This window comes from Xiphophorus maculatus, chromosome 16 (assembly GCF_002775205.1).
Source record: "Xiphophorus maculatus strain JP 163 A chromosome 16, X_maculatus-5.0-male, whole genome shotgun sequence".
NCBI lineage: Eukaryota > Metazoa > Chordata > Actinopteri > Cyprinodontiformes > Poeciliidae > Xiphophorus > Xiphophorus maculatus.
The window spans coordinates 10350775-10368730 of record NC_036458.1 but is presented as its reverse complement, the minus strand read 5'-3'; the positions used below and the strand labels follow the sequence as shown (position 1 = coordinate 10368730).

The following is a 17956-nucleotide window of genomic DNA, read 5'->3' as shown; positions in this document are numbered from 1 at the left end:
GTCACACATTGGCGGGGTAAAGGAGGTGAGCTGTGTGCGTAACTGAAAAAAGTTGTTCAATAAATGAGATGAAGACTGTAAAATGTACTTGCTTTGCTAAAATAAATAATATAAATCCCAACATTTAATAATATAAAGCCAGAAAATACACGTTCATGCGTATTGGCTACTAACAAGTGTGGAAGGCGGGATCTAGCGTTCAACAGGCGAATCGCATCAATCCAATATTTGGATATTTTCTACTCAACCAATGGGAGGTTCTTGTGTGACACATATCATGCAAGTATTTCGGTACGAGGCCAATCAGATACGAGAAGAGGCGGGACCAGGTGGATGGATGACTGGAGTTTCCCTTGCGGTCTGAAGATTAATGGAAGAGGTCTGTTGATCTAAAGAATCGACTATCAGTGGTCGGTCCCAGGATTTTGTTGCACCTCACGACTGATCAAGAAACGAATGGAACCATATCAATTTAAATATCCGACTGCAGGAAAAACGAGTCAACCGGATATAAATTCTCTCACCTAAATATCAACTGACAAGGCCTGAGACAGCACCTGGTTTATTAAGGCCAGGATCCGAAATGCTAACGTTAACTTGCTAGTTAAAAACAAAAAAGCATCTTTCGACGATTTGCATCGGGACCGGATGTTGGAGAAAATTACGTGGCTTCTGGAATAAAGAAGAAACCGAGTGACACCCGCAGGATTCGTCGGGGCTGTGTTGGAAATTTGTATGCTAACGTCAGTAAGCTGATATCCGCTGGCTATCTCCGCGAGCTAACGCGCTAGCTTAGCTAACCTCAGCAGTTAGTTTTAGCTGCAGACTTGGAGACGCTCTCTCTCAACTGGACTTTTTCCCCGAACTCACAATTCAACGGAAAACTGCTGGAGGAAAATTTTATCACCTGGGTTTTCTAATAATGATAGCTGTCAGCTAGTAGCCAGCTGTCAACTTCATTGAGTCCTACGACTTCGTTAGCGGAGCACGTTAACTAGGCGACTTCTAAGAAAAAGTCATTCGGAGCCAAGAGACCCCACCATCAGGCTGCAATCATGGGCAACACGCCCACTGCGAAGAAGGGCAATGAAATGGAAAGTGGTGAGTACCCCCATATTGACAGCAGCCCCTATAATTGAAATGCAACGTGAAAAAAAATAACTCAAAATTACAGAATTTTGTTTATAATAAAAAAATAATAATACGCAATGTGAATTTTTCACTGGGATGGCCAAGGTAATGTTGCTTTTGCTTATTTGATGACGTATGCACAGGTATGTTTCATAAATAAAGCACACGGACACACAGCAGCTCTATATCTAACTTCATGTAAGTGTAGATTGTTTTGGGTGTAACCATTTACTGCAGTACGTTCTCACTGTGGCAGCAATTTATCACCTCTTCAGAGTTTCAAGAGCCAAACATCCTTCGTGAAATGCAGCGTTTTAGACCTCAAAAGCTTGAGAAATTTCCATTCACTTACACACACAAAAAGTCGAGCCAAATTGTTGGAGCGCAGAAACTGCTACACAGTCTCATCCTGTGGGAAAGCTCGTGATCCTAAGCCCCGGGTTAAATTCAGAGGTACCAGTGGTTACGACAGCAAGATCATTTAAAACAGTCATAGGTTTTCTTGTGGTTTCTGTTGTTTTTTTCCAACTTTACAGTTTTGCATGTCGGAAAACATTCTTAGTATTCACAGACTGTAAAGCTATAAAAACAGGAATGGAGATACAGTTGTTTAGTTTGCATTTAATGAGTTGCACCTCAAAGAAAATAAAGGGTTGGGATTGTTTTTTATCAGCAAAAGAAATAAAGATACCAGGGTGGAGTCATATGATGCACCAGAGTGATCTTCTCCAGGCAGAAACTTGGGAGCTGAAGAGTCTCTTGAACACCATGTGATGAGCAACGACTCCAACAAAGGCACTTGTATGTGTCGCAAAGTTTTTGTGAGCACACATTGTTTCTGATGTAGGGAAATTGTTTCATGCTGTTGCTCTCTGCAACTTTTGCTCATACGTATAACTGATGCAAAGTTTTACCACAATAGACTACAAGTTATCAAAAATCTGCAAATACATCCAGACGAGTTTCTAACAACTGAGTGATCCAAAATATTTACTTTGTTTCAAAGTTTTCTGACAGTTTCTTTGCTTTCTTTTTTTTTCAATCAATCTCACCAGCCGTACAGAATACTCAGGATGGTACTGCTTTGTGTATTTACTTATTACGCCATAAATAATGTCCAAGTGTGCAAAGTCTAAACGTGGAGCTGTGAAATAATCATCAGCTCCTTGTTACTGATAGAGAGTAAGTGTGAACCCCAGCCTCTGTAACAGTAACCCACAGTTGATTTAAAAAGTACATTTTTATGCTTTAGAATTTTTTTTGAGGTACAGAGGAGGTGCTATATTCAGGTCCATGTATCATGCTTTGCATTCTTATCAGCCTGTTCGCTGTTGGTCCACCCTGATCTCCAGAGACAGGTGCAGACCAGGGATTTTAGAGCCCCACATGCAGAGGTGTCTTTTTTTCCCCACTGAGCAGCCAGAGATCAGGCACAACATGGCAGGACATTTTGGTTCCTGCAGAAAAAGGAACGTGCACGTCGAAGGTTGCTTCAGGTGCGCGGCCTCTGTCGCCATAGGACATTGCGGATTGGGGAACAGAAGTAGTGAGCTGCTGCGCTGGTATAAAGGGCTAATTTCTGGCCCACAGGAAGAAGCAGGGCGGACAAAACTGTGAGCTGCAGCAGGAAGTGAAGGAGCGAGGAAGGTCCAGCCCCGGCTTCGCACAGTCGGCCGTCTCCTCTCCTGTTCTGTAGACTACACACAGGCTAATTGAAAGTTTGTACCTGGTTTTACGTTGTTGTGGACTTCCCGCTTTGTAAAAAGGTCCGGGCATACTGCAGAGTCTCGAAAGCTAGTCTCGAGGCTGTTAGTGCGCCTTCTGTGGCCTTGCAGGATGTCTGTTATTCACAAGCTGGCAGGAAGGTTGTTTCACCGAGGCGGACCGTGTCTGGGGGACGTGAGCGGTGGAGAAGGCACACATCACCGACCACAGGAGGAGCTAGAGGCCTGCCACTCCAGTGAGTTGCCTTTCTGGAACTTGACAGAGCACGGGGTTATGGGTGGAGCTGTTTTTCATGCCGTGTCCCACTTATGTAGCCAGTCACAACAGAAATGTAGTTGTCTGAAACATAACCTCTGTGTATTTTTTTTCTCTTAATAAGATTTGCTACTAAATCCATTAAATGGAGTGTTAGGTGTTTAGTGGCTTTGGAGTGACCTTTCTTTCTGGGAAACATTAGTTGTTCTTGATTTATTATTTATGACAAGTTTCTACAAGTTTGTGCATACTTTGGAAAGCAGTGTGAAATTTATGTTTTCTAACTACATATTTTTCATTTCTGGGTCTTCGTACTTCATAATTTATGACTGCTATTAAGATGTAGTTGTACTTCCACCCTCTAGTAACATCAGGACAAGTTAAGACTATGTGATATGTACCTTGAACAGCATTGGTTTAAGTTATGCCATACATTAAATCGCGTTTTCGGAGTTTTATCGTCCAGTACTTTGGTGCTCTGTCAAAGTGCAACTTTCTTTCTATAAATATCTGCATTGTTCACGTCCTTCCTCCTCTCTGCACACAGCTGGTTTGTGTAGCAGCCAGGTTCGTGTTTGGATCACTCTCATCACTTCCTGTCTCTACATAGAGGGGCTTTGTTATAAGCCTACGCTGATTAGCAGTAGACTATGCCGTTGATATGCCAATCAGCTGCTTCGGGCATCTTGGAGAGCAGAAATGGCAACTTCTGGCGCTGACCTACAGCTAAAACATGCTACATCCATCTATTTTCTATATGCTTTCTGGAGCCTGTAAAGCCCTCAATGTCCTGTGAAGCTAATTACTGCACTCCTATTTAGTTAATCCAGGAACATACAAAGTAAAACTGTGGAGATATTCCAGAAAACCTTCTGTGGTGTTTGTTAGATTCAGTTGCATGCTACTGCGAGTGACCTGTTTTGCTCTGCCTGTAGCCAACCCGCATCAATAGAGACACTAGTTTATGCTGATTTTTACTTTCCGAGCTCTAGGTGGCAGAGATGAGACGGTGCAGAGGTCAGTAATTTTACACTTGTGCCTATTAATACATTTATCATAGTGATACCCATGGAGCTCCCTCTGACAAATGATTACACGTGGGTCAGTGTGAGATTATTTAATACAGAAAAGCAGCAATTACTCATAGTGCTGCTGAAATAGCATAAAATATTGGCTATTGTGGTTGTAATAATGTTCCATAAAACTTTTTATTATTGATTGTGATATAGATTTTTCTGCCTTTTTGGTTTTCTGCCTCCTTTCAAAGGAACACTTGAACTAAGGTTGGGCAATAAAATACATGTGATGCATATATTTTTAATCCTTGTGATGGAAAGATCATCAAATTCTCCTCACTCCTTGTTTTTGAAATGCTTTAAACACTCATTAAGATCTTTAGGCTCTTCAGTACCTAAAGACTAAATCCAACAGGTGGCTTATTGGGGAGCCATCTATTATGAATACCTAGCTGAGATTATAACATGCTGATATTAGATGATGGTAGTTGGGCTAGTTGCTCAGGTAAAGCCTACATTTAGCTGGTTAATTTTAAGATGGTGTTACCTTTTAATACAAGTGATGGGTGGTGGTTCTTCAATTTTCTTATAATGAGTATATTTTTTTCTTTCCCTCACTGGAAATATTCATAAAGCCTTATTAGTCGATCTTCTCAACAGGGGGAATGTTTAGGGATCTTTCAGCCAGCTGTGACTTTGTATTTTCTACAAAATTTTAGCTCTAGACCATTTCGAAGTTGGACAAGCGCAAACGTTTTGCGTCTTTTTGCTGGAAGAGGCATTGTTAAATAAACTGCCTGTCTCTCACTGTCAGACACAGGACCACAGTTTTCTAGCAACAAAGATAAACTGGAGTGCAGACTTAAGGTCCAACATGGTCGTGCTGAAGTCAAGCTGTCAGAACCCAGTCACATGGTTTTCAGATGTTCGTTTTTGCACAGATCCTTCACGGTCGATAAGGCCCACTGAGCCGAGCTCCTGTATAACCTTCTCACTGCAGGTCATGGTGTTTGGCCATACATATAGTTTACAACAGTGAAGTAAACACAGCTTTTATGGCACAGAGGATCAACTATTATGAGTTCACAAGTTCAGAGGAGGAGGAAATTATGATTGACGAACTGGAAAATCTTGTTTTATTTTCCATGATATCAGAACATAAGAAGAGAAGGAATTGGTAAAACTTTCTTCCGCTAAATTGGACCAGAATCGACCGGGGGGAGTTAATGTTTCACTACGTACTTGTTCACAGCGTCGGCTCCTCAAAATGATCCATCCTCCTCTCAAGCTGGAACACCGGCTTCTGGAAGTTGAGTGGTTGAGGCTGTTTTGCACATTAATAAACACAAGCACGAAATTCAAACCAATCAGCAGTTTCTCATAGAGGGGTTGTGACAAGAACGGGTGTTTAACATGTGGCTGAGAACAAAATGATGTGGTTTTCGTTATTGGGGCGTAGAGTCTGAGAAATTTGTGATTTATTTATCTAAATGTTGATATGAGATTAATTGATTGTCCAGTTTCCTAAAAAGCAGGAATGTTGGTCTTTACAAATCATGTGGTAACTTTAGCTTCATCTTACCCACACCCCCAAACTGATCAAATTTGTAACCAGAAACGTATTAGTAGATCATGCTTATGTGTGACCATGTGGTTTTTGTTTTGTTGGAACAGCCCACCTGGGAAATATCTGGTCTCAGATTAGTCATGAATGAAACTTCAATGGAAAACTGTGTTTCTACTTGACTTTTTATTTAAAATGGACAAATGGAGAATAATATTCCTCTCTAACTTCAAGTTGACTTGTATTTAAGGTTGTCAAAATGAGCAGTATGTGATATGTCAATATTATAGCTGGTTCTGGGACTCGGAGTGCATTCACACCACCTACAGTTTGATTTAAGCCTACAACTGCTAAAATCGGACGCCACTCCACGTCTTCGTCAGAGCTAAACAGGTTTTCCAAGGGGTTTGGTTCTTTTGACACAGTGCAGCATGAAAGTGAACCTCACCAGGTGAAAATATAACAAGTGCTGCAATTTTGGACCCCAAAAGCCTACTGGACTATCACGTGTGAAATCACCCTCTGAAACTACTTTAGCACGACAACGATGTCTTTAGTTGAAAAGACGAAGGCAAATGTGGTGCTTGGGTGTATTTCTACTTTTGCGGCAGGCAAAAAGGAGAAGCCAAAGGATGTTACGTCCTCATCCAATCTGTGGAGCAGCGTAGTGACCACAAAGCTGAATAGTAACAAAAACCTGGTATTAGCAAAAGACTGAATATACCAACAGCATAATCTAACATAATCTGTTAGAAAGTTAGCAATGCCCCATTTTGGCTCTACGCCTGCGGGTACAAATTGATGTATGGCTGGTATGACGACTGACCGGTCCATTGGGGGAAATGACCAGCATCATCTCCCTCTTTATTAGCTTGGCTCTAGCTAATAAAAAAGTAAAAGAAGATGTTATATATGCTGCATTTTTCTGGGTGAACTCTGTTAATTCAAGAAATTAAAAATCTTGTGTTTGAAGACAGAATCTAGCAAAAGCTAATCAGAAGTTGGTCAATAACTGTAGCAACCTACCCTAGCAACTGTACTTCTTTGACAAATAAATTATAATGCAAAATTGTCTGTTACACTCATTTGACAAAAGTATTATTAAAAATACATTGTCAACTTCAGTGCTATTTACAATAAGTAGAGCCATGGCTTATTGATGTGCATGTTTCCTGGTCATACATAGGTTTAGCTGTGTTTGTGGCAAAAGTGAGGTTATTTCTTAACATTGATTCTTTAAAAATATTTTTATGAACTGAGACTCTCTGGCTGTCCTCACATGGCTAAATTTAAGTTAAAATAAGATGAAACTAGTAGAATACCAGTGAGAAATTCATGAGTTACTGTGTTTCTGATCTGTTAGTAATTTTTCTGGCCACTGTGTTTCAGGACATTAGATTATAAAACAACTTTCCATTGGTGAGTTTTTGAGTAAGGGCCCCCTGGCTATATGCAGCTGATGTCAGAAATTGATTTTTCAACTTTGCAGACTGGCAAACACATTTCTAGCCTAAATAGCACTCTGTTTGCCGCCTTAACCATTTTATTCTGCACCACATTGTCCTTATTTCCATCTGACCAAGACTGCCTGTCGACTAAGACCTGATTTTCCACACTTTTATGGTGTAAATGTCAGTCGGCCTGCCCTAATATAACCCTTCTGCTTCTGCGTCAGAGTGGGCCAGTGAGGCCCAGGGGAGAAATGTCGGATTGATTTTTGGAGGATCAATTCAGCACTGGCACTATGTAGGCTCTGGTACATTTGGGCTTAGAGAAAAAGTTTGTGTGGCAGACCGTTTCCTGTTTTGCTTCTCTCCTGAGAGTGCCACTTTTTTTTTTTTTATGTTTCTTGAAAAGCACCCAGATCCTCTCTAAAGGTTTGTCATCAAAGATGTGAAATCTGATTGGGTCTGCTAATTAGGGAAAGTTTGACTGCATCTATTGGTGTCTGCTGCATCTCTGGGGCCTCTACTTGGGCCTAGTTTTCCATAGGACTTCATCTCGGGGCCGGTTTAATATACCAGCTAGTGTTTTATGCCCCTCCCCCTGGTGATTATGCCCCTGTTTAGATCAATATATAGCCTCTGTGTGTGTGTGCATGTGTGTTTTAACATGAGAGGGAACAGCAGAGAGCACTTTCTGTACAGAATAAATATTGATACAAACCAAGCAAGGGTCCAATTGATCTGAATGAGTGTTAACACGAGCGCTGCTGCTCAGTGGAGGTGGATGCTACTTTTTTAAACCCGGTCTCTGGCAAAGAGACAGTCTTTGAAAAGCCTGAACACTTGTCTGCTTGGCAAGGACACCCGACTGGTTTTCGTCAAGGTTTTGGTTGCTGATCTAGTCAGATAGCTCTCCGAGGGGGAGGACAGGTCATGAGTCACTAGCTGTGAGGAAGAGGCAAAGGAAGAAGTACAGGGGAGACTTTGCAAGGCTAATGTGTGACAGGAAGAGCTCCAGAAGGCATGCAAGCAAGAGGGAGTCATCCTCGCGCTCAAGCGAATCTGGGTCGCGCTCAGCAGAGGCTGCAGCACCAGAGGTACCCATAGTCCTCCCAGATGGTAAGGAGTTTCAGGGTACAGCGGGAAGCGTTTTTTTTCTTGTTCACTTGTAGCGCCAAAGTAGTTCTGACATCTACAGAAAAGCTGACTAGATGAAGCCCAGCATCCTTCAGGACAGCTACCGATCCTCCAGCCACTACATCCTTGTTTTTCTTCCGCATGCTCCAGCATAGTCCAGTAATTGCTCCATTTTTGGCTCTTTCTCCTTGGAAGTGGAAGTAGAGCAACTTTCTCGGAAAATGTTTTCTCCCTGGCGACCGGCTCCGCTTTCATTTGCTCTCTGTGGGAGCTGCGGCGCTCCTGACATGTTTACGTGAACTTTAGTCTTTGCCATTTTTGCTGGCTTTCTCCCATCCTATTGTTGGAGCTGAAAGTCTTTAGAGGGTTTGCAGGAAATTGGACCACCTAAGCAAAGATGGAGGTTTGGTGGCTTTCATTTCCAATTCAGGAGGAGTTTGGTTGCAATTTAAGTTTTCTCATTCAAACACAATGCAAGATTATCATTTGTGTCAACATTTATAGCCCTAAACTGATAAATGAATTACAATTCACTTGCACTTTATTGACCACTGGTCGACTTTATCTAACGTGCCCCAGGCAGCTGCTAGGTATTGATTAGCTAGATAGAAAATTTACATAATCATGAAAAGCTTAAGTAGAGTTATCGTTCTGCTGTTTTTCCTGCTGATTGTGACTATTAAGTAGTTTTATGATGGTATAAATATTCTTTTCTATTGTTTTTTTTTTTTTTTTTTTCAAATTTGTTAAATTAAATACACAATTGAAATTGCAAGAATTGCAATTGTTAGTCTTACTTCACACAAGTAATTTAGCAGCTTGTAGTCCTTTATCTAATAGCAGCTCTTTGTTTCTAGGTTCCGTCGTTGTCTGTCCAAGGCTGACAGTAGAAATAGCACTATTCCCTCGGTTACTGTGGCCAGTGCTCACATGGTGGGGAGGAATGAGGAAGGGCTAGTTATCTGCATGTTCCCACAGAGCGCTGTGAGAAGCCCCATAAAGATAAGGGGCAAAACTGAACTTCTCCATATGACGACGTGTGCCAAGTTGTAATTAATCTGTCCACGGCCGTACATGTCTTTAAGCTAACAATTGTATGTTTAATGTTTACTTTCCACCGATCTACAAATTCAAGCAGGGATTATACTTTATGGGAAGCAGAAATGTAGCTGTTTGGAAAACGAACAGAGACATTTGTGATGTGGAAGCTAAATGAAGCTAAATCTTCATTCTTATTAAGATGATTGCATTTTAAAACTACGTTATGTTTATCAGCACAAAAATAATGTGATCTCAGGAGTCTAGCTTAAGTTTTTCTTTTTTACTAGTGTTACTCAAAAAGCCAACATCCTCAGAAAAATGGGCCATTATGCTACACATGGCAGTATTTGGACACAAAATTACTCTGGTCATGGGGAGCTGTAAATAACCAGCCGAGCAGGAACTACCGTTAAGCCTGTCACAATAAGCAATTAATCAATTAATTGCATGGGGAATTAAAATGAGCTCGGTAATTTCCATCCAGTGCTTCTTTTTATGTCACTTTTGTTTATAGACACCACAATCCATTTAATTTATGGTTTTGGTCGTACATGGGTGCTTTGTTTTGTTTTTATTGTTTCTGGTTTTTGTTTTATTTTGGATAAAATAAAATGTAAGTGGTTTTTACAAAGTAAAAAAGATTGGATTTTGAGAGCGTGAACTTGCTCTCAAAAACCTCATGCCAATATTAATTGCAATACGTTATTTGAAAATGGTCAATAACTATTTTCTTTTCATCAAAATAATTGGGTCAATTTATTGTCCAGCACAAGTTGTTGTGGTGACAGGCCTAACTACACTTTCCAATTCCTGTTTTCCTCTCTGCACGACATTCAGCTCATAGTCTGCAGCTTGACTTGTTTGTATTTATTTGTTTACAAAGTCACAAAGCTTTTCTGCTTATTTAAGTCTCCTAGTTTGCTGAGCAATACTTTGTCACAGGTTGAGTTAGATTCTGTATATCATTTATTTTGGGGGTTCTTATGTTTTCACCTCAGTTTCTGCACTGAGGTTTCTTTGACACAAACGAGTGTCCACCTCTGGGCATTCTTTGATTCATTTTTGTTGCTGTACTTGTTTTGCTTTTGTTTTTTGTTTTTTTGTGTTTGTTTTTTGGTTCAAATCTGTATTTGTTTCTGTTTGCAGTGAAGGAGTTTCTTGCCAAAGCCAAAGAAGATTTCCTGAAAAAATGGGAGAATCCAGCTCAGGTTAGTGAGGAAATGATCAGTCCATTTCTTGTTACTGTCTGTGCTGTTCTCTCTTCGATAGTGAAGATAATACAAATATGCTACACAGAAAATGTTCTTTTTCATATGGTTTTTTTTTTTCTTTAATTATGGTTTGATTCTGGTTTAAGCTTTTCTTAGGCTTTTGCTGTTGGCCAGCTATTGGTTATTTGCTGGCTTTTTTATTTCACAAGACCAGGACACCCTCTGCTGGACATTTGTGAAATTACACATCAATTCCTAAGCCTTAGCTGCACAATGTCACAGTTCATTTATTTTAATAAGGATTAATTTTAATAGACTTTGTTTTCTGTGTCTAGTTTAGTTTTCTTACTGATATTTTGTTCTGCCCTTCCAGCAAACTGCAGCGTTGGATCACTTTGAGCGTTTGAAGACCTTAGGCACTGGCTCATTTGGGCGCGTCATGTTGGTTAAACACAAAGAGACGGGACAGCATTTTGCTATGAAGATACTTGACAAACAAAAGGTAGTTTAAGCTTGATGCACAACCTCCAAGTCAGAAAATAGATTGGTTGATGGCACTAATATACAGCAACTTGTAAATGTCTGTTAAAAGACTGATTTGAGAAGCACCTTTTTTAATTTCAAGCCGAAACAGGATGTGTGATTAAGCCTTCTTCCATGATTTGTTTCCCAGGTAGTGAAACTGAAGCAGATAGAACACACACTGAACGAGAAACGCATCCTGCAAGCTGTCAATTTCCCCTTCCTGGTGCGACTGGAACACTCGTTTAAGGTGCGCCTTGAAATGTTTACCTGTGCATTTGTTAAAGTGTGTACGCATCATTTTCTGCACCCTCCGGTGTAACACTTTTGCTGTCTCGCTGTAGGATAACAGTAATCTGTATATGGTGATGGAGTATGTGCCTGGGGGGGAAATGTTCTCACATTTAAGGAGGATTGGTAGATTTAGGTAAGTTCACTTTTTGAATTGGCTCAGGCCACGTCATTTATCCACTTTATGTTTGACTGTAAATATTGAGGCTTGTATGTGTTGCAGTGAACCACATGCCCGCTTCTACGCAGCCCAGATTGTACTGACCTTTGAATACCTTCACTCCCTGGATCTCATCTACCGAGATCTGAAGCCAGAGAACCTCCTGATTGATCAGCAAGGCTACATACAGGTACATAGAGATTTTCGCAATTACTTTTAAGCCCCCCGTCCAATCGATACCAATTTCTATTTTGTCTGTATAAAGCATGTGGTCAGGGATTTTGACCTGCTTTCTCTGCTACTCTCTTTAGGTAACAGATTTCGGATTTGCAAAAAGAGTGAAAGGCCGTACCTGGACGCTTTGTGGGACTCCAGAGTATCTGGCGCCAGAGATCATCCTCAGTAAAGTAAGTGTTGAGCTCAGTACATTTGAAGCAGCTCATAGTCCTGCAGGAAATTCAGTAGCATATTCCTCCGTCATATTGGGTTTTGTTAAATATGCTCTGTATTTTTCTGTTTTCAGGGTTACAATAAGGCGGTGGACTGGTGGGCTCTGGGGGTTCTGATATATGAGATGGCTGCTGGTTATCCTCCCTTCTTCGCGGACCAGCCCATTCAGATTTATGAAAAGATTGTATCGGGGAAGGTGAGTTCAGGGAAAGTCACATTAATCACACTGTCTTGTTTTTGACAGTGAAAATTTATTTCCCATTGCTGTCAAAATTCCCACTGGTTTAAGTGACAGTGTTTCAGCTGCAATTGTATTATTCCTCATGAAATAAATTTTACATGTTGTGTTGGGAGGTCTAAAGCAGACTCAGTTGTTTTATATTTAATTTAGGTCTTTTCTTTGTTACAAAACCCAGGTGTTGCTGATTTTAGCTGGATAATTTTGTCAAATCTTGTTCAATAATCACTTCCTGAAATCAGTTCACTTTTTTCCATCAGGAAAAATGTGGGGGGAAAAATCACTGAAATTGTATGAAATTTCCAAAAATTAAATTTTGCTGAATTACACTTCCATTTTAGTCTCCGCAGTTTTATGTAAATTCCTGTAAATTTATTTTCTCTACTGTGGTTCGTGTCCTCACTTATTTTTTGGAAGTGAAAATTTTTGCTTATTTCAGTGGTAACTTGCAGACAGAACTTGCTTTTAGGACCTTCGACTTACCTGACATTTCTTTAAGTAAAATCTATCACTGTCATGTAAATAAACATTTTGAAAAATTATTATTGTATTTACATATTACAAAACAAAACTGCTCACGCTAACGGTTCATGAATGCTGCGTTTGCTGTTTGCAGGTTCGTTTCCCGTCCCACTTCAGCTCAGACCTGAAGGATCTGTTGAGAAATTTGCTGCAGGTGGACCTGACCAAACGCTTCGGCAACCTCAGGAATGGAGTCAACGATATCAAGGGTCACAAGTGGTTTGCTACCACAGATTGGATTGCCATCTACCAGAGAAAGGTGGGGCTGGCGTTTTTTATTCTCGTATTGTGTAGAGAGGGTGTTGTGTTACAAAGGCAGAGAAAAGCCTTCGAACAAAACAAGATGGAGTTTAAATTAAACTTTGATAAGTGGAAATAGCTCTGGCTGTGCTTCCAACAGGATCTTTGTGAATTGCAAATTACTAAGCCATGAAGAAATTACAATTAATAATATCAGAGAATTTATTATTACCACTCTTGCTCAATAAGTACCAATTAAAGGAGTAATATGAGAAAAAAAACAAAGTTTTAAATAAACTTTGTGCAAAGAAACATACGTATTCAGCCCCCTCTTTTCTAATCCCACTAAATAAAATCCATTGTAAATGATTGCTTTTAGAAGTCACCTGTTTTTTGCAGATACATCTGTTGGAATTCAAATACTTTATTGATCCCAAAGGAAAATTAAATGCTGCTATACCTCACATTAATTAAACTCTTCAAAGAGTTATTGTAGATATTGAAGGCAGTTGTCACATGTAGGTATTTCAGAACCTCAAACCAATTGAAATATTAGTTGAAGACAACACAAGTAAACACAAAGTGCAGTTTTACAATTAAGGTGTTTATTACTAAGGGAGATAAAAATCCAAACCCACATGTTCCTGTGTGAAAAAGTGATTGAAAACATGGATCAGTGGGGAAGCCTCCCATATTTGAGCGACCAAAATTACACCAGGAGCGCAGCTATGACTCACCCGAGAGGTCATAAAAGACCCCAACAACATCCACAGTCTCATTCACCTCAGTTAAGGTCAGAGGTCATGTCTCCACCATAAGAAAGAGACTGGGCATTAAACGGTTACATGGCAGAGTTAAAGATTAAAACCACTGCTGAGCAGAAAAAACATTAAATCTTATTTAAATTGAATTGGATCCCCAAGAATTTTGGAAAAAACTTTTTTTTTCAAGCAGGAAAGGAGTTTTTAGACACTGAGTGATAAATCCATAAATAAATTTTTATCTATTAAATTAGCTGCTTCTAAAAATTACATTCTTGGAAAATCATGATTTTTTTTTTTTTTTTTTTCTTTCACCGATTCACTCCTTGGTGTTTCCATAGTTTAGCGTGATCTCAGCTTCCCCAGGGCCTGCCATCTTGTTTTGCAGCTTGTATTTTGCTGGACTTTGAATTCAGGTCAAACTTCGAAAGGAATGGCAGAATATATTTTGAAAAACTCGCTCTTATTTCAATAATTTGTCATTTTCTTTAAGAAAAGGCAAGAGAAGGAAAGAAATGATTAAAATGGGATTTGGTATGAAAAAAATCAGAGATTTTATCTTGAAGTTGTATCGCCCAGCCCTTGCATAAACACAGCCAGAGCTACAATGGTTTAGATCAAGGCATTAAGACGGGCTTGTTAAAGTCCAGATCTAATCCTTGTTATCTTTCGTGTGTTTTATACAAACTTTTTAAAAACTCCAGTTAAGAATTTGTGACATGATTTGGAAAAAAAATGCTCACAGATCCCCCCCTCCCATTCACCCTGAGCTTGAACTTTATGTAAAAAAAAAAAAAATCTGGTAGAAAATTCAGTTTCTATGTGCACAGCTAGTAGAGAAACACTTGCAGCTGCTAGAAAGTGTTTATTTTGAGCCGAGTATAAATGCAGGCCACAATTTTTAGATTTTTATTTGTAAATCCTTTCTAATACAATGTCCTTTTCCTTCTGCTTCATCACTGGACATTCACGTGTGATTGGCTGTCACACAAATCGCAGTAGATCTCACTGAAATTTGTGAATGTAACCTGTGATTAATTATCCAGTTTGATCCATTTGTAAGGGGGGGGGTTGATTTCTTGTATGACTCACTATGCCATTATATTTGCCACCTTGTCTGTTTGCAGGTGGAAGCTCCTTTTATCCCAAAGTGCAAAGGTCCTGGTGATACGAGCAACTTTGATGACTACGAAGAAGAGGAAATCCGAGTTTCCATCACAGAGAAGTGTGCAAAGGAGTTTGCAGAGTTTTAGACTCCAACCACGAGTAGCAGAGTGAGGGACAGAGATTTAGAACGTGTACGGGGATCCGAATACAGGAAACACTAGGTTGGACTGACAACTTGCTCATTTGTAATGAGGAAAACAATGTAAAATCATCCTCTACCCCAGCTTCCCTACTCTCCCCCCCAAATTGGTAAGACAGGCAAAGTGAAGAAAGCTCTACAGAACCAGCAGTGTTGCCTTTTCTGATTGTCTCTTTGCTATTCATTTATTTCTCCCTCCTGTGTTTGTGACCGGGCCTGGACAAGGACAAGCATAGTTCAGCTACAATTGTATCTTTCTGGAGGCATAATGACACATTCGCAGTCTTTTTAAAGGCGGAGGCACTGATTTTTTTTTTTTTTCTGTGACGGTACTGAGTTTGTTCGGCTCCTTTTTGAATGGGCCCACTCTACAAGCTTTTAACAACTGTAGAGTGATTGTTGTATCCTGTCAGCCTGTTTTCCTCCATCTCTCCAACCTGAATCTGTCCAAGCAATACCAAGTCCAACAGATGTGCCTATCATAATGCCAACTGGTTGGAACAACTGTGTCTAGTCGGTGCAGAGTTTTGGCTGTGGCTATGTCGACCCTCGTGGCCATTTGATTGAAAGCTTGAAACCTGTCTGCACCTGCCTTTGTCTGCTCAATGTGGCATGATTAATGGGTGAATGATGCACTTAACTGCTTGCATTCGAAGCAGTTGGGACCCGTTCAATCAGAGTGAAAATTATTTATCACAGTAAACTTCATCTAGGTCTTAATCCTTTTGGGGACCTGAGAGAAGTAAACGTGAGGTCTGCATTTAAGTCTGTCTTTCTCTTAGATGAATTTATTAGAGCATTTTACAACTACTACTGGTGATCATTTTGTCCTTTTTATGTCAATCTCTGTGCTTGTGTGTTACTTAGTGCTCTAGGGTGGGTTAATAAGCCGTGGTTTAGCAGCTGCTAACGTTGTGGTCACACTCCTGATGATTATTCGTTTGATTAATTTTCATATTTCATAACCAAACATAGGAAAATCGATCTTTTCCACATCGTCTGTTAGCTGTACAACCGAGATATAATTTTGTCAACTGTAGATTGCGGTTGTCTACATGTAACTGATGGTGGATATAAATACGCAAAAACAGTAGCAAAACTTTTTAACACGGCGTGCATGGCATTTTTGTACAATATCACTTTCAAAGAGAGAAAACTAGAGGATTTATCTGAGCTAAGGTATCTGAGATTATGGATAAGATGTTTAATATTAAAATGACGTGTAATGATTTATTGAACATGGAAGAAGACCCAGTGAAATGCGTCAGCCTTACTGGGCCTTGCTCAGCTTTCACTCGTAGGGCAGACATTTGCAGATTACTGTCGCTGATGTTGATATTTTTGCTTTTACTTCTTTTTTTTTTTTTTTCTCCCCTTTCTTCCTTGAACACTGTCGCATGGTTTTACTGCCCAGCCAAATTTGGGGGCTTGTTTTGAGGTCGTTTGGTTACCAGCTTCCTTTGTTTCAAATTCGACTAAGGAAGCCGATCTGGAGCTGTCCCCTTTTTGCCAAGTTTATTTCTGTGGATGCAAGACAATCACAGACCAAATCTTAGTGCTGGTTTGTTGACTGAACCCATTGTTTTGTTTCGAAGGATGTAGGCTCTCACCAACCTGCCCCTCATTGGCCCGAGGTGCTAGACTTTGTCCATCTCACTGCAGAAGCTTCTGTGAATTGTTTGATTTACATCAATCTATTTGTCAGAGTCTTGTAACATGACATTTTTAGAATGTTTGTGACGACATGATTTCAGTAGGCAAGAGTAATTGTTTGGCAGTGTCTTAATGTAAGTGAGATCAACCACAGGATACCTTTTGAATGTCTTGGTAAGGAGATGTTTCAGTGCTGTTTGAAAACCTGATGTGTATTTTATTTTATTTTTTTTTATAACGTGTTTCTTTGGTGAGCTTGGTTTTCTTGCATGTTGTACAGCAGAATAATGGAAAGACCTCTGGACCTGAGACATCTCTACGAAAAATCATTGTTTTTGGAGCTAACAGTCTGTATAATCTTTTTTTTTTTGTTTATTTCTTGGACATTACACTAAATTATGCCGCGTATCATTGACATGATTTGTCTGAATAATGAAGCACTTGCCACGCATTTTCTAATCAGTTTCAATAATTTGTGCTTACTCTGTATACCTTTGTATTTTAAAGAAAGCACGTGTAATAGTTTTTCATCCTTTTTCTGACAAACAGCTAAATCAGAGTTTGAGATATAGAAGACGAATCGACGTGATCCACTCCAGACACTAAAGACATTAAACTTCTTTTTGTTACACTTTTTCTCACACAAACTTTGTCAGCTGTCTCATTCTTTTTTACCAGCTAGACACTATCGACTGATCTGTGCTACATTAATTTTGTCTCCTGTTTGCCTTCTATTTCCACACACTTTATTCAAGCATAACACTTTTTACATCTGAGCTGTTTTGCGTTCATATTTTCTAATTGTATTTTCAGAAAAACAAGGAAAAAAAGCAAAAACAAAACGTCAACCTTTTTTTCCTCATGACCTGGGTACAGTGCTTGTGTAGTCTATTGTACCTTTTTGGGAAACAATACTGTATATCTTTGCCTTTGACAGTCTTAACTATCTTACCCTCTGGAGAACTTGAGAGATACCCTTAGAACACAATGAGTATGTTTAAAAAAATATAAACAAAGTAATATTTTGCAAAATGTATCATTCCAATAAAGTTTTACTTGTTAAGACTAAAATGTGTGGCTTGTAGTAATCTTTCACTTTATGCAGTGTGTAATTTTATAAATAGATGGTACAGATTTCACTTTTTCCACGTAAATCTTAAGTCCTTTGGTTAGCTACACTTACAGTTGTGTTCAAAATGATACCAGTTCAGCCAGCATTGGTTCATGCATGAATCGCTCTGGAGGGGGGAGTAACGCACAAAATCTAGCTTCCTTGTTCTCAGTAGCA

The 17956-nt window shown here is 39.7% G+C and overlaps 1 protein-coding gene across 3 annotated transcripts; it reads left to right on the top strand.

Moving 5' to 3' along the window:
- The first annotated feature begins 319 nt into the window (after positions 1-319).
- LOC102230641 (cAMP-dependent protein kinase catalytic subunit alpha) lies at positions 320-17739 on the top strand. 3 transcript variants are annotated; one of them, XM_005801484.2, is made up of 10 exons: positions 320-1101; positions 10461-10522; positions 10899-11027; positions 11199-11297; positions 11392-11474; positions 11562-11688; positions 11810-11905; positions 12022-12144; positions 12803-12967; positions 14837-17739. In XM_005801484.2, the coding sequence occupies exons 1-10, from the start codon at positions 1056-1058 to the stop codon at positions 14960-14962; spliced, it is 1056 nt and encodes a 351-aa protein (XP_005801541.1). In that variant the 5' UTR covers positions 320-1055; the 3' UTR covers positions 14963-17739. The 3 variants fall into 3 exon arrangements, with proteins under 3 accessions (XP_005801541.1, XP_023204830.1, XP_023204829.1); XM_023349062.1 differs by lacking the exon at positions 320-1101 and adding an exon at positions 2691-3091; XM_023349061.1 differs by lacking the exon at positions 320-1101 and adding an exon at positions 7903-8255.
- Positions 17740-17956: the final 217 nt, after the last annotated feature.

Bases quoted from the DNA above. Each gene is read 5' to 3' on its own strand.
- LOC102230641 (XM_023349062.1), top strand. From the start codon at position 2,968: ATGTCTGTTATTCACAAGCTGGCAGGAAGGTTGTTTCACCGAGGCGGA. The intron at 3,092-10,460 runs GTGAGTTGCCTT...TTCTGTTTGCAG, and splicing joins GCTAGAGGCCTGCCACTCCA to TGAAGGAGTTTCTTGCCAAA. The intron at 11,298-11,391 runs GTGCGCCTTGAA...GTCTCGCTGTAG, and splicing joins GACTGGAACACTCGTTTAAG to GATAACAGTAATCTGTATAT.